Raw genomic sequence first — 13,272 nt, forward strand, 5'->3', positions numbered from 1 at the left:
TTACCCAAGTGTGTTATACATGGGCTGAATGCAGCTGCATGGCTGGGTGGAGTTCAAGCCTCTTCCACCTTTGTCTAAAACACAGCAGAGCTCAGGATGCAGCTAAGCTCATTAAGATGAGATCACCTCTGGATACATGCAGAGACGTGCATTTGGATGCCTAACATGAAGGTTTTAATTGACTTCTGCTGTACTTCAGAGTTAAGATGCTACTGGGCTGTAGGCTGTTTGAACTGTTCTCTGATGCCTTAAGTTCATTACCCAAAGCTCAAATGGAATTTATGGAGTTTGAAATTGGCCTCCTGCTGCTTCAGAAATACAAGACTTATTGGTGGAATCAATGTCCGTATCTTAAAAGAAGACTCTACTGCTTTTAAGTTGATGGTCACACATGGCAGGCTCTTTCAATTTTGGTTTTGAGAAACAGTGTTAGTGAGGCATTTTACTCTGACACGGGACAGTATAGTTGACTTTGAACTTTGTCTGAAACTACAAATCCCACCTCCATTAAGAGGTGATTCTATCACAAGCCAAGGCTTGACAGATTGTTTCTGTGTTTGTACCATCGCTCAGCATTTTTTTCAGTAATTATGTTCTTATTAATTTCCCTACAAAAGGCTTTCCTTAAGTGATAGAACCTTTTGTGTGAGAGGAAGAAGTCCCAGTCATGTCCTCTCCTTCGGCAAAAACTGAGCATTACCTGTGGCCAGCCCCAGCTGCTAAGAGAAGTGCACTGTCGGAGCGCAGGACCAGGCAGTCACCCTGTGGAAACCCATCTGGAGACATCAGCTGCCAGGGCATCCACCACAGCACCCCAACATCACCTTGCCAGTATTTGAAATAGACATTACAGAAATCTCTCTTAGAAAAGGAGTCCTTCCTCTAGGCGTTTAAAACATTGGTCAACCTTCTTCCGTGATGAATTTACCAGAACTTTTTTTTTTTTTTAAACTGTACTAAAGGCAACCAGGCTGAGACGGGGCAGAAATGCCACCTCAGGTGATGGCGGCTGCTCCCACTGGTGTCCGAGCACCGGTGCCCTGCGGGCAGCTCTGCACATCACCGGCGTGTGCAGAGCGTCGCCAGGAGCCTTTCTCCCCACAGGGACAAGGCCGGCGCCGGTTCCCGCCGAGCCCTCCGCGCGGCACCGAGCCCTAGCAGCGAGCCGCTCCGCCTCAGGCCGCCTCCGCGGCGCCATCGGCGGGAGCGCCCGGCCGCGCCGTCCCGCCGCCGTCACCGCCACAGCGCGGCCGCCCAACGGCCGCCGCGCCCCGCAACCGCCCCGCCGCGTGCCGCCGCCCGGCACCTGTGCCGCCCGGGCGGGAGGGCGGCGGGAGAGGCGCGTGCGCACTGCGCGGCCCCTCGCCGCCACCGCCGCAGTCACTTCCTGCCCCTCTGCCCATCCGGCTCCGGGGTCAGCGGCTGCCGCTCTGGCGGGACAGGGGCGAATAAAGTTCTGTTCGGGGAGGGGGAAGCCGGCCGTCCTCTCCCAGGTAGGGGCTCGCCCGCCGCGGGCTCCCGCCGCGCCCTCCCCGTCCCGGCGGCGGCGCTTGGCGCCCGCTGTCACCTGCCGCCCGCCCCTCCCCGCCCGGCCTCGCGCGTGGCGGGGCGGCGGGCGCGCCCGGCTCCGGCTCCGCCAGTGCCGCGGGGGGCGCCCGGCCCGGCGGCCGCTGGCTGTCGGGGACGCGGCTTTGCGCACGCTCCCGCCGGAGCTGAGGGACGCGGTCCCGGCGGCGGGGCTGCGGGAGGAGGGCTGGGAGGTGGGGACGGAGCGCGGCGGGGGAGCGGCGCGGCGGGAGCCGCCCGCTGAGGGGGCGCGGGGCCGGGTGGCTGCGCTCGGCGCGGCGGGGAGGGCGGCGGCCGGGGGCTCCATCCGCCGGCCGGGGCGCAGGTGGAGACGAGGCGGGCGCGCGTGGCCGAGGCGGGCCGGGGCGGCGGGGCCCGGGCGAGCGGGAGCGGGGCGGCCGGGCTCGGCGCGGCGGCCGTTGCAGAGGGCGTTGTGAGACCTGCGGTAAACAATGGAAACTTTCTGTGCGCGAAGGGTGCCGCTGCCTCCCGGCCTGCTGCGGCCGTGCCGCTGTGGGAAGTGGGGGTGCGAGGTTAACGCTGCCCCGAGCCGCCTGCACCTCGGGACTGACAGTTAATTTGCTTATTTTAGCAGAAACGAGCTGCTGGATGTAGAAGGAAAGTAGGTCGTGTGCACGGAAAATGCCTCTAAGGGACAAGTGTTGTCAGACTGACCACCCTCACCATGGATGCTGTGAACCAGGTACAGTGGCCTGTGGTGCTTTGGCTGCTTTACTTATCTCCTTCCTTAAAAGCTTTTTGAAACTGTTGTGATGTTGCAAATGTGCATCATTAGTGATAGCTCTGGATAGAAAAAGTTTCTGAGTTTTGTTTGGAAATTTTTTCTATATCACTGAATCACAGAATACCAGGTTGGAAGGGAATCAAACTGATATATTAAAGTTATTTTAGGAAGAGAGTTTCTCAATTCCTGCAGGATGTGCAATAATCCTCAAGCCCCCACAAGCGCATTGTATGCTGTAACCAGATGAAGGCAAGAAGTTGTGTAGAACAACTGGCCTTTTTGTTTCCAAAAAGTGTAATGTTCTGATTGTTTTTTAAAATGGCGTTTCTGACAATCTGTTGTATTTGCGCTTTATGTTTTTACTTTACATCTTCTCTGGTTGAGGTTTGATGAACTTGAAGATCTTATTCTTAGAGGAGAAAAAAACCCACCAAGTCCTTAAACGGCTGTTTGCATTCCACTGCAGTGTGACATGGAAGATGCCATCAGTGGAAAGTATAATGGATACTTTGAAGGTTCAGCCAACTTGCTAGATGTTTTTGTAGTTGTTCTGCCTACTGTTATAATTGGTAGCCTAAAAGGACATTTGGTTCCTTTCTTGTTGCCTTGTTGTAGAGTCTGTTATTTGGATGCTTTCACTTGTGTTTTGAAAAGAAAGGCATCAGTTTAGGGAATTAATAGTTGAAGGTGTGAGCATGGCAACTTCGATAATGCTCCTTTAATTAAATGTAATTTGACAGTGGGTATTGTTCATCTAGTAGAAACATTTGTTTGTGCTTAAGATTAAATAATTTTGAGTTGTTCTAATGTTTAAAAAAAGCTAAAATAATTTTCTTGTCTTACAAATAACAGTGATGTGTTATGTCTGGCCTCATGTGCCTCACTCCTCTTGATGTCACTGGGTGCTGCCTGTGCATATTAGCAGCAGTATACAAACGAAAATACTATTTTGAATAATAAGGAATAGGCTAGTAGAATACACTGTATCATTGTGTTAGAGATCCCCAAACGATTAACTGATTTGTAACGGTCGTTATGTGTTCGTATATATAATAGTATATTATGAGGCCCGCGTAGTTGGGTGGAGTGTTCATTCTGTCATTCTTTTCAGCTCGAATTTACCTTGCATCTTCTAGAACATCTTTCCTGTCAAAATGTATTTAATCTATTTGCATTTCATATCTCTAAATAGTTTTATATTGTGCCTCTACTGCTCTTTATTACAAATAAATTTCTTAGAGATGCTCAATGCTTCATTTAGAAATGGAAACCTTATAATGGGGTTGAAAACTAAATCAAATGGCTAAGGTAGGAGCCAATTTATAAACTACAAAACTAGTAATTTTGTCAATGAGAAGTGAGCTAATGATTTTGCAAATACATTCTTGAAGAAGTGCTCTTATTCATTTAAACTTGGTTTTCCCTCTGGCAAAGCTCAATTGCATGCATATACAGTAATGGAATGCTATTAATTTTCATATGCATAAATACTGTGTGTTGGAATAACTAATAATCATCCTGATCAATAAATATTTTAGTTTCAATACATTTTACAAAGATTGTGATGTGGAATGAAACTTCAGAAATAAGGTGTTACTTTAGCAGTTTACTTTAGCATTTCTTGAATATGGTTTTATTGGTTAAAAATATTATAATAGCTATTTGTGGTAGATACTACTTAGATATACTTGTGCTTTTTTCTAATCATTGATACTTTAGATTTGGTTTCAGTGCTTAGGTGTCTACTGACAACGTTGAAATTGCATTGTAAGCTGTGAAGTACAATATTTGATAGTGCTTTTTTGTGCATCTGTTTTGGTTTGAACGATCAGAGTCAGGTAGATTGTTCTGGGGAATTTCTTTAATTGACAGAGATTTCTAATGGGTCAGTTTGGTTTTGTATATTTATATGGTTTTGTGTTGATACATGTAGCTTTGAGTACACGTTTTCTTTAAATAATCAAAATGACAGCAAAATGTCAGAAGGTATCATGGCTGGAAAATTCATTGTTGACTTTTAAAATTCGGTGTAGATGAAAATTTTTGAGTAAGACAACTGTTACAGTAGTCTTGGCCTTTATTTTTAACTAGTTTACTGCATGCACAGAAAATCCATAACTAATAAAAATCACCTGACTGTTCTCTAATGGCTTATTATTGTTTTCTGTATTTCAGTGCGTCTATTGGAACCTGGTGACCCTCCATTATTACAGCGGCCTCTGCAAACATCAAAATCTGGTATTCAACAAATCATTGAGTGTTTTCGATCAGGTATGAAACTATGACTCCTAAGAAGTTTGTTACCTTGTTATGAGAGTTATATATTGTATATTGTCATATATTAAGAAAACACAGCACCTGACTTCCTGCATAGTTGCAAAATATTTGTAGGTTTTTGGTATTAAGTGCTGGTTCTTTTAGTAAGGGTTTTCATTTAAAGTAGTGAAGATACAGCTCCCGCTGTATAGTCATCCTTCAAAAACATAAAAAAGTTAGTTTGTTCTGGTTTATATCATCCCTCCTGCTTTTATTAGAGACTTTATCCTAAAACTCCTGAAAAGATGAAAAAATGTAGTGTTTACCTTGAACTTTTTAGAATTGCTTTATCATGTGACTTTTAAGTTGTTCCTTGATTGTTTTCTGGAGTTGCAATCCATAGCAATGAACCTGAGAATAACAACTGAGTGTTTGGGTGAGCATGCCAGAGATGATTGAAACCTCTGTTTAATTTTTGTAATAACTGCTGTGTTCTTGTACCAACAGCTGTGAAAATAAAATGTTTGGTTTGCTACATCAGAAGCATAGAAACAGCTCAAAAACAATGTCTTTAATGCTACTGTCTACATGTTTCTAGATTTTCCCACATAGAGCTGTTATGTATATGAAACGTTTCCTGTATAAATCATTGTTACTATGTAATGGGATGCATGTCTGGGCTGAGTCTTGTAGAATGGCACAGTATTCAGTTTATGTTCTCCACTTGCATTTAAACAACTTCTTACAGAAGGAAAACTTGATGTAAGAGTCGTCATTAGTAAACTTTTTTATAGGAAGTGTTTTTGGATGAGGTTGCCTAAGGCCTCAGATATGCATGGCGGCTGTCATTCTTGTGAAACAGATTAATGGTATCTCTGCTGGTAATAGCACTAACTAGTTGCGAGTACTGTGTCTCTTGGCTGCTTCCAGATTGCCCTTGTTGGCAGGTGTTAAATTGATAGCTTACCTTGCCACCTTCAGTCATCTGCGCTAGGGAAATTCGACAGAAGGCAAAAGGACTTAGACCAAGATTTTACTGGTTAGTTTTGAACAGGCAACTTTTCATTATAGAAAGAAACTATTTTGATTCTTGTGGTAAAGAAGTAGAGATTAAATCTAGAGTGTTGTCCATAATTATTCAAGTGGTTCTGGCAGAAGCTTGTGTCATGCAAAGCATTAAAAATAACAGATGAATTTGAACCTAGATTTTCTTTCTTTCCAAAAATGAAATTTCTTGCAAAAGGCATAAACTTTGGTATTTCTGCCAGAGAAATATTTGTAATAACCAATGTTCTGTGCAGAGTTCTTGTGACTATGATGTTATTCTAGCTTCAACATACACAAATATTAACAGAATTTGACAAAGCATCACCTGCCCCAATTAGATGTAACTACAAAATAGAGAAGGCTTCAGAGAGCTGGGGGCAGCATATGCTGGCAGAAGACTGACTGCAGTTGGTGAAGAATAAGGACATGCTTATTTTTTTCTCTGTGTCCATGAAACTAGTGGATGTTTTAAATTTATTTGCTGTTTCCAGAAGTTTCTAAAGGTCTACAGCTTAATTCAAAAGGACCAATACTTTTTTTTTGTTCCTACCAATGAAAAGCTTCATAGTTGCATAAGGAAGGTTGGATGCCAGACTGACTACCGTGTCATCTAGTCTGACCTCCAGTATGTCATAAATCCTTAAATCTCACCCAGTAATTTTAAAGCCAAATAATTTGGATTTCAGTCCTGAATGGAGAAAGACTGAACAGTCAGTATTAACAGGAGAGAGAATGAGGGACTTGTGTGTCCCTTGATTGGGAAACAGCAGAGACTGAGATGATTTTTTTGTTTTGTTTTGGAGAGGGGTTTGTGGCTGGGGCATGCATCAGCAGTGTGGCTGAATTTTGGTTTAATGTGTGCTGTCATCAAATCGGAGGTCTTTTGTTTGAATTAATAGTTTGGTAACTTACTAGAATTTTATCCACGTGGAGCATCTTCAGTTTCATTCAGCTGGGTTTTCATCAGTGATTTTCTTTATATGCAGAAACTCAAATGTTAGTCTGTGAGACCTGAGTAAAAGACTTGCTTTTGGGGGAACTCTGTATAATTTTAAATTCGGAGTTTTCACTAAATCTAAATATTTGTCTAGTAGTCTGTTTGTATAAATGCAGGTCAGATGAAGGTGAGGTTAGTAACGCTTGAGGGAAGAGCAGTGAGAAGAAAAGACAGAAGGCCAGGGCTGGAGATCAGGAGGGGCTTAGGAGGGGACAGAAAGTGGGTGGTAGCTTCATTTTTAAGCAATTGTTCAAGAAGAAGACACCGTGCTTTGCAAAAACTCAGTTGTAAAAAAAAAAAAAAATAAAAAAATTGCAGTACTGCTATTACACCAAGAAATAAAAAGTTGCCTTGGTAAGGCCCATTCATATTGAAGAACTGTTAGTTGTTATGAAATTATCAATATTTGAAAGAGTTTTGTTTAGGAAATAATTCTGCAGTGTGACTCAGAGTTTGATCTTTGAAAGGTATTAAGAGAAGTATCTATGATCACAGAAAACTTAAATTTCTGTTTCAGCTTGAAGAGTGTCTTGATGCTATTTCTCAGTTTTGTGATATTATTTATTATTAGTCCAGTTCATTATATTTTTTTGCTTGTTGGATTAATTCTGATTTATTCCATTATAAGAAAAAATCAAGACAGAGAAATTAGCTAAATTTGTTTAGCTAGTGTTTCTTTCCAGTTTGGAGTGGGTAAATATTATCATTTACTAATCCATTGCTAATTTTAAGCATTATGTTCATAGTGTTTGTGAGATGAGAAATGAAGGAGTGAGTTTGAAGTGTAACAAACTCTGGATCCTTTGGTTTAAGCAAGGCAGGAGCTGGAATACCTCAACAATGCAAGATGAAATTGCATCTGTGTGGGGTTTTTTTTAATATACAGTGTATAATAGTCTGGAAAACCCGCACATTTTGTCACACCATGTTTTAACAGAAAAGTTGCTGACTTAAAGTAAATGTATTTTCCTTTCAGCAGGCTGAAAACATGTCTACAGTTCTACTTTCTTGCCTGAGCATCCTCATCTTGATCTTGGGTTAGATACCTAGATGTAGTAACATTTATTGACCAGTTAGTTATTCTCTTTGTTTTATTATATGCTCTGTAGTTTTTTGCCTTACTGGGTGCTATTTTTACATGAAATAGCTTTATATATCTTGCTTTTTTAGCACTGTCAGATAAGCCTAAAGAAAAAATATGGCAGGCTTCTTTAGATGCTCTGGGTGCTTGTTCTTTCCTGTTGAGCAATTGTATTGCAGCAACCAGATACTGCAATATGGGCTCCTTCCTAACGTTAGCTGTTAGTTATATTGTAAAACATCATGCTCTCCCTGTAAACTGCAATGTGCAGAATCCTTGACTTTTTCCTTTTTTTGTGTGTGTGTTTTCATAGTGAAACTTGAAGTATGTTTCATAAACTTACAGTGCAATGAAATAGCATTGACGCAAGATAAAATGCTGTTATAATTGTCATGTTTTAAAATGTTTCCATTTCACGGGATGATGTGAATTTAAAGATGAACAGAAAACCTTCCTTAAGTGTAACATTTCTTTTGTTACAGGAACTAAACAACTTAAACATATCTTGTTGAAAGATGTGGACACCATTTTTGAGTGTAAATTGTGCCGGAGTCTCTTCAGAGGATTACCAAATTTAATTACTCATAAAAAGTTTTATTGTCCTCCAAGTCTCCAGATGGATGATAGTAAGTCTTACTAATTGAAATATTTAATAAAGGTCTCTGAAGCTGAGAAGCTTCTCTTTCCGTATCAAACATACCAGAAAAAAAATGCAAAAAAAGAAGTGGAATTAAATTTCAATAGTAACATATGTAGATCACCTTTATGGTAGCAAAGCTACAGCACTGACTTACTATGCCTTAACAACCAAGACCCATGTCAATGTCATAATTTGATAGCTAATTTACACATCTAACCTTTTAATGAAGAGTGTCACTGTTAACAGTATTCCTTCTTCCCCTTTTTCTTTCCTGTCTTTTTGTCTTTGCTGTGGAAGGTACTGCCTCAATATTTCAAAAATTAGGAACCAACAGAGATTTACACAGGTGATTCTTTTCACACATTGTGTCAGCTAGTGTAGTGAAGGAGGTGAGAAGACTAGTACTGTCACCTTCCTGGCCAGCTGCAGAGAGTCACAGAGCTTTTCTGTGAAAATGGATGAGTTGTACTTTCAAAGCAAGGTTAGAAGTGCATCTGACTCAGGTGCAAAAGTTTCGAAGCAAAATAAGAATACTCTAAGGACTTCCTGGCCAGCTCCTGACATTGTGGCCTTCATTTAGCTGGCTGGTTAGCTTTCATAGTGCACTGTTCACTAGGAGGGGTGCAAATGAAGAGAATACTGCTACACTGCTATGTGCTCTGAATAAAACTAAATAAATACTTACGTTTTATATAAAATTGAGTATGACAATTATTGAATAAAGTAGGAGCTTTTTGCAATAAATAAAATTAAAAGATATTGAACAAGAGGTAGGAATAAAAGTTCAGCATCCCCATGGTTAAAAATTCCAAAGACTATTCCCTGACGAATTCTTTGAGATGTATTCTGTTAGTGTAGTCATTAAATGGTCTGAAAAGGTGCTATAAAATAGGAAGGACTTTTTACTCTTGTTAAAAATATATAGCAAGGTCCCATTTGAAACTGACTGCAAAAGGTGTTAAAAATTTGGTGTTAAAAGATGGGCTCTGAGTAACAAAACAGTGTATTTCTTGTGCTGACACTGTTCTCATGTATTGCTGGCAGTGTGGAAGGAACAAACCTAAGTGTGGGTTTTTAATTAGCTGTTACCAGGAATCACATCTTGAAATCATCATGAATAATCTTGAACTGTACAATCTTGGTGCCTTACCTTTTTGCTTCAGCACCCTGGCTTCTTAGTTATGCCAGTTCAGATGCCTAGCGTGTTGTCCTGGGAATTACATCACTGAACTAATTTGGCATTTAAAACCAGGATAAGACTGACGCCTGTAAAATCATGAATGACATGAAGGTAAATGGGAGCAATCATTTGTTTTTCTTTTTTTTTTCATGATACAAAAACAGTGGGGTATCCACCAAAATTACCAGACAGTAAAATTATCAGTATTTCTGGTAAAACAAACAAAAAAAACACTGCTTAACATTGTGGTAGCCAAGAATCTTAACGCTTCAAAAGCATTTGAATAAACCTTTTGTAAACTAGGTGTACGAAAACAGTACTTCAAAGGCAGACTTAAGCTTGAGAAGTTTAGTGGCATCAGACAAACAAGGAGGATCCCCATATTTTTCTTTCTTGCTTTTAGAGTCTGCTCCAATGTGTTATCAGGGAAGAATACAGGATGAACCTTTGGTGACCCTCGGTGAAGTTATTATTTTTTAAAATAACTTCTTTGGCTCAGTTTTTATTGTTTTGAAAAATTACTATGAATAATACAGGATTTTTCTGTCCTTAATGTTTACTATCTTACTGTATCACTCAGCTCATTAACTGCTTTGGTATTACTAAAATCTTTACCTGCCCCAGAAGTTCTCTCTAATCTACTCATATCTCCATGCAGTGCTCAGGTTTCACAGATGTTTCATTCTTTCTTAAGGACTGTTCAGAATTCATAGAGAAGAGCTTATTTCCAGAATTAGGTTCCTTTATTGAGAATGCCTGTTTCCAGCAGTAGGAAAATCAGTTTCTAATGATACTGCAGGCTTCGTTGCACTCCTGCAGAACAAGCTCAGTTGTATGCTGTTATTTTTGCAATTGACACAGATTTTAAAGAACAGTTTAATTCTAGGTAAACTAATTTTTAGTTTAGGTGGCTTTCACGTTAGCACACTGGAAGGACGTACTTCCAGCATTGGCTTTTAGTTAAAAAGTTGTTTGTACTGATGTTATAAAAATTATTATTCAAAGCGTCTAAGTATAAATGGTCAGAAAAATAGTACAAATACAGGATTTGTGCAAATTTCCTGACTGAGTTGACACAGCAGTTAAAAGATACTTTGAAATTTAAATCATTTGAAATTACCAAATAATTAAAAAATACCTTTGCCTCTTTTCACAGACCTCCCGGATATAAATGATAAACAGAGTCAAGCCATAAACGACCTCCTGGAAGCAATCTACCCAAGGGTAGATAAGCAAGAATATGTAATTAGATTAGAACCTATAGAGACTAATCAGAATGCTGTATTTCAATATGTATCAAGGACTGATAGCCCAATTGAGAACAGAGAAAGCAGCAGTACCCCTGATCAAGCTCAAGTACAGATACAGGAACCCAGCACTGAGCAACCCAAGACCGTTTCAACTCCGGCCCCAGTCCCAGCTGGGGAGACTGTAGAGTTACCTCCTGCTGATCCCGTTACAAACAAGGTGATACCTACACCTGAAGAACAGCCTCCAACAGAAAATCTGGAGTTGGACTCTGCGGATAATTCTGATTTTGGCCACCAGTTGATATGTTGCCTTTGTAGGAAAGAATTTCATTCCAGACGCAGTGTACGCCGGCACATTCGAAAAGTGCACAAAAAAAAGATGGAAGAGCTAAAGAAGTACATAGAAACAAAAAAGAAACCAAATCAGTGCTCTGCGAAAGGACGAAATAAGAATGTTCTTGTAGCATTAGGTAGAAGTTGTCCCGTATGTTATAAATCATTTGCTACAAAAGCCAACGTAAGGAGGCATTTTGATGAAGTTCATAGAGGATTAAGAAGGGATTCCATTACTCCCGATATAGCTACAAAGCCTGGGCAACCTTTGTTCTTGGATACAGTTTCTGCGAAAAAAACTTTCAAGACCCGAAAACAAAAGTCATCTTCAAAGGCGGAATACAATTTAACTGCATGCAAATGCCTTCTGTGCAAGAGAAAATATAGTTCACAAATAATGCTGAAAAAGCACATGCAAATTGTTCACAAGATAACTCTTTCTGGAAAGAACTCTAAAAGAGAGAAAGGACCCAACAGTACTGCCAATGGCACAGAAATGAAAGTCAAAGTTGAACCAGCAGATTCTGTAGAACCTTTACCCCCTTCTGTTGCCCTTTCTCCACAGAATGAATTAAAGGGAACAAATCATTCAAACGAGAAAAAGAGCACACCGTCAGCACAGAAAAATAAAGTTAAACAGGACCCCGAAAATCCTAAATCAACCTCTAAATCAGCCACTAAGTCAGCCTCTAAATCAGCCACTAAATCAACCTCTAAATCAAGCAATGCATCTGCTGCAGGTGGCCAGCAAAAAACCAGGAAGCCAAAACTTTCAGCTGGCTTTGACTTCAAGCAGCTTTACTGTAAACTCTGTAAACGCCAATTTACTTCAAAACAGAACTTGACAAAACACATTGAATTACACACAGATGGAAATAACATTTATGTTAAATACTACAGGTGTCCACTCTGCTCTTATGAAACACGTCGCAAACGTGATGTGATAAGGCATATAACTGTAGTTCATAAAAAGTCACCACGCTACCTTGGGAAAATAACTGCAAGTTTAGAAATTAGAGCAATAAAAAAGCCAATTGATCTTGTTCTAAATAAGGTGACAAAAAGAGGCCCTCAGAGGGACGAAACAAAACAGGTTGTTTCAAAACAGGATGTCACCTCTAATTCTCCCAATAAAAAGTATGAAGGAGCTGATGTTGGCATTGAAGTAAAAGTAACAAAAAACTTTTCTCTGCATCGATGCAATAAGTGTGGGAAAGCATTTGCCAGAAAAGCTTTTCTAGAACATCATAAGAAAACCCACAAAGCAAATGTATCTCATTCACCTGAAGAAAATAAAACCAAAGGCAGAAGTACAAGATCTAAAGCTGTTGTCTGGTGAGGGGGAAAAAAAAGTGGTTTGTCTCTTTTTAAAGAAAGAAAACAACAAAACCACTGCCTTTCATTTGCTGTTGTTGATTTATTGCCGAAAACATATTTTTCCGTAGATTTTATGGTTTAGCAGCTTAAATACTATGGTAGTTGTCAAATTTGTTTATTAAGTTTTGTTTTTAGTGTTTTGGAAAAGAGTTAATTTCTAAATTTGTCATTGTAGGAAGTTGGCATAGAATATAGATTAAACTGTACTGAGTCAACTCTTTAAATTGTCTCGAAGCATCTATTGTAATCAGGCTAATATAAGTAGATTTTTTAAATAGTAATTTTTAAAAATTAACAATACTTCTGTTTGGTTTGAATAACTTAACCTGTTAATTAAATTCTCCATGACCCAGTTGAAGAAGTACTCAAGGTAAAAGCTGTTGACAGAAAAAATCTGTATTAACTTATTGGCATTATCATTTGCGCTTTTTTTTTTTTTTAATTTTAATGTGTATTGTATATGCCTTGTCAAAAAAAAGGACATGGAACAATTTTTTTTGAATGTAATTTGGATGCTTAATTGCTTTGGTTTAAAATCAGTTTGAGGTAGGTGCCTACAAACACCTTTAAAATAATCAAATTTAGGTTTTGATTCTTTTAAGGGTTATTTATATAAGCATGGGTTTGGAGACTTCTGGTCATTTTTTTCTTTAAAGTGTTCGAGTCGCATCAAGAATTTTTGTTTTAAGCCTAGGTATGTGTAGAAGTGTGGCCAAGAATTTTCTGAACTTCTGCTTATATGGTATTCTGGGAACTTTTTTACACTTGGAGGGGATGTATTCATAGCTTCTCAGTTTTCC

General features: G+C 39.9%; 1 protein-coding gene across 2 annotated transcripts; it reads left to right on the plus strand.

Moving 5' to 3' along the window:
* The first annotated feature begins 1,411 nt into the window (after nucleotides 1-1,411).
* Nucleotides 1,412-12,716, plus strand: ZNF800 (zinc finger protein 800). 2 transcript variants are annotated; one of them, XM_065648534.1, is made up of 5 exons: nucleotides 1,412-1,493; nucleotides 2,159-2,269; nucleotides 4,487-4,582; nucleotides 8,175-8,318; nucleotides 10,669-12,716. In XM_065648534.1, exons 2-5 carry the CDS (start codon nucleotides 2,209-2,211, stop codon nucleotides 12,432-12,434), a joined length of 2,067 nt encoding a protein of 688 aa, XP_065504606.1. In that variant the 5' UTR covers nucleotides 1,412-1,493; nucleotides 2,159-2,208; the 3' UTR covers nucleotides 12,435-12,716. The 2 variants fall into 2 exon arrangements, with proteins under 2 accessions (XP_065504606.1, XP_065504614.1); XM_065648542.1 differs by having other exon boundaries at nucleotides 1,419-1,493; nucleotides 2,162-2,269.
* Nucleotides 12,717-13,272: the final 556 nt, after the last annotated feature.

Source organism: Caloenas nicobarica, chromosome 1, assembly GCF_036013445.1.
Source record: "Caloenas nicobarica isolate bCalNic1 chromosome 1, bCalNic1.hap1, whole genome shotgun sequence".
NCBI classification, from domain to species: domain Eukaryota; kingdom Metazoa; phylum Chordata; class Aves; order Columbiformes; family Columbidae; genus Caloenas; species Caloenas nicobarica.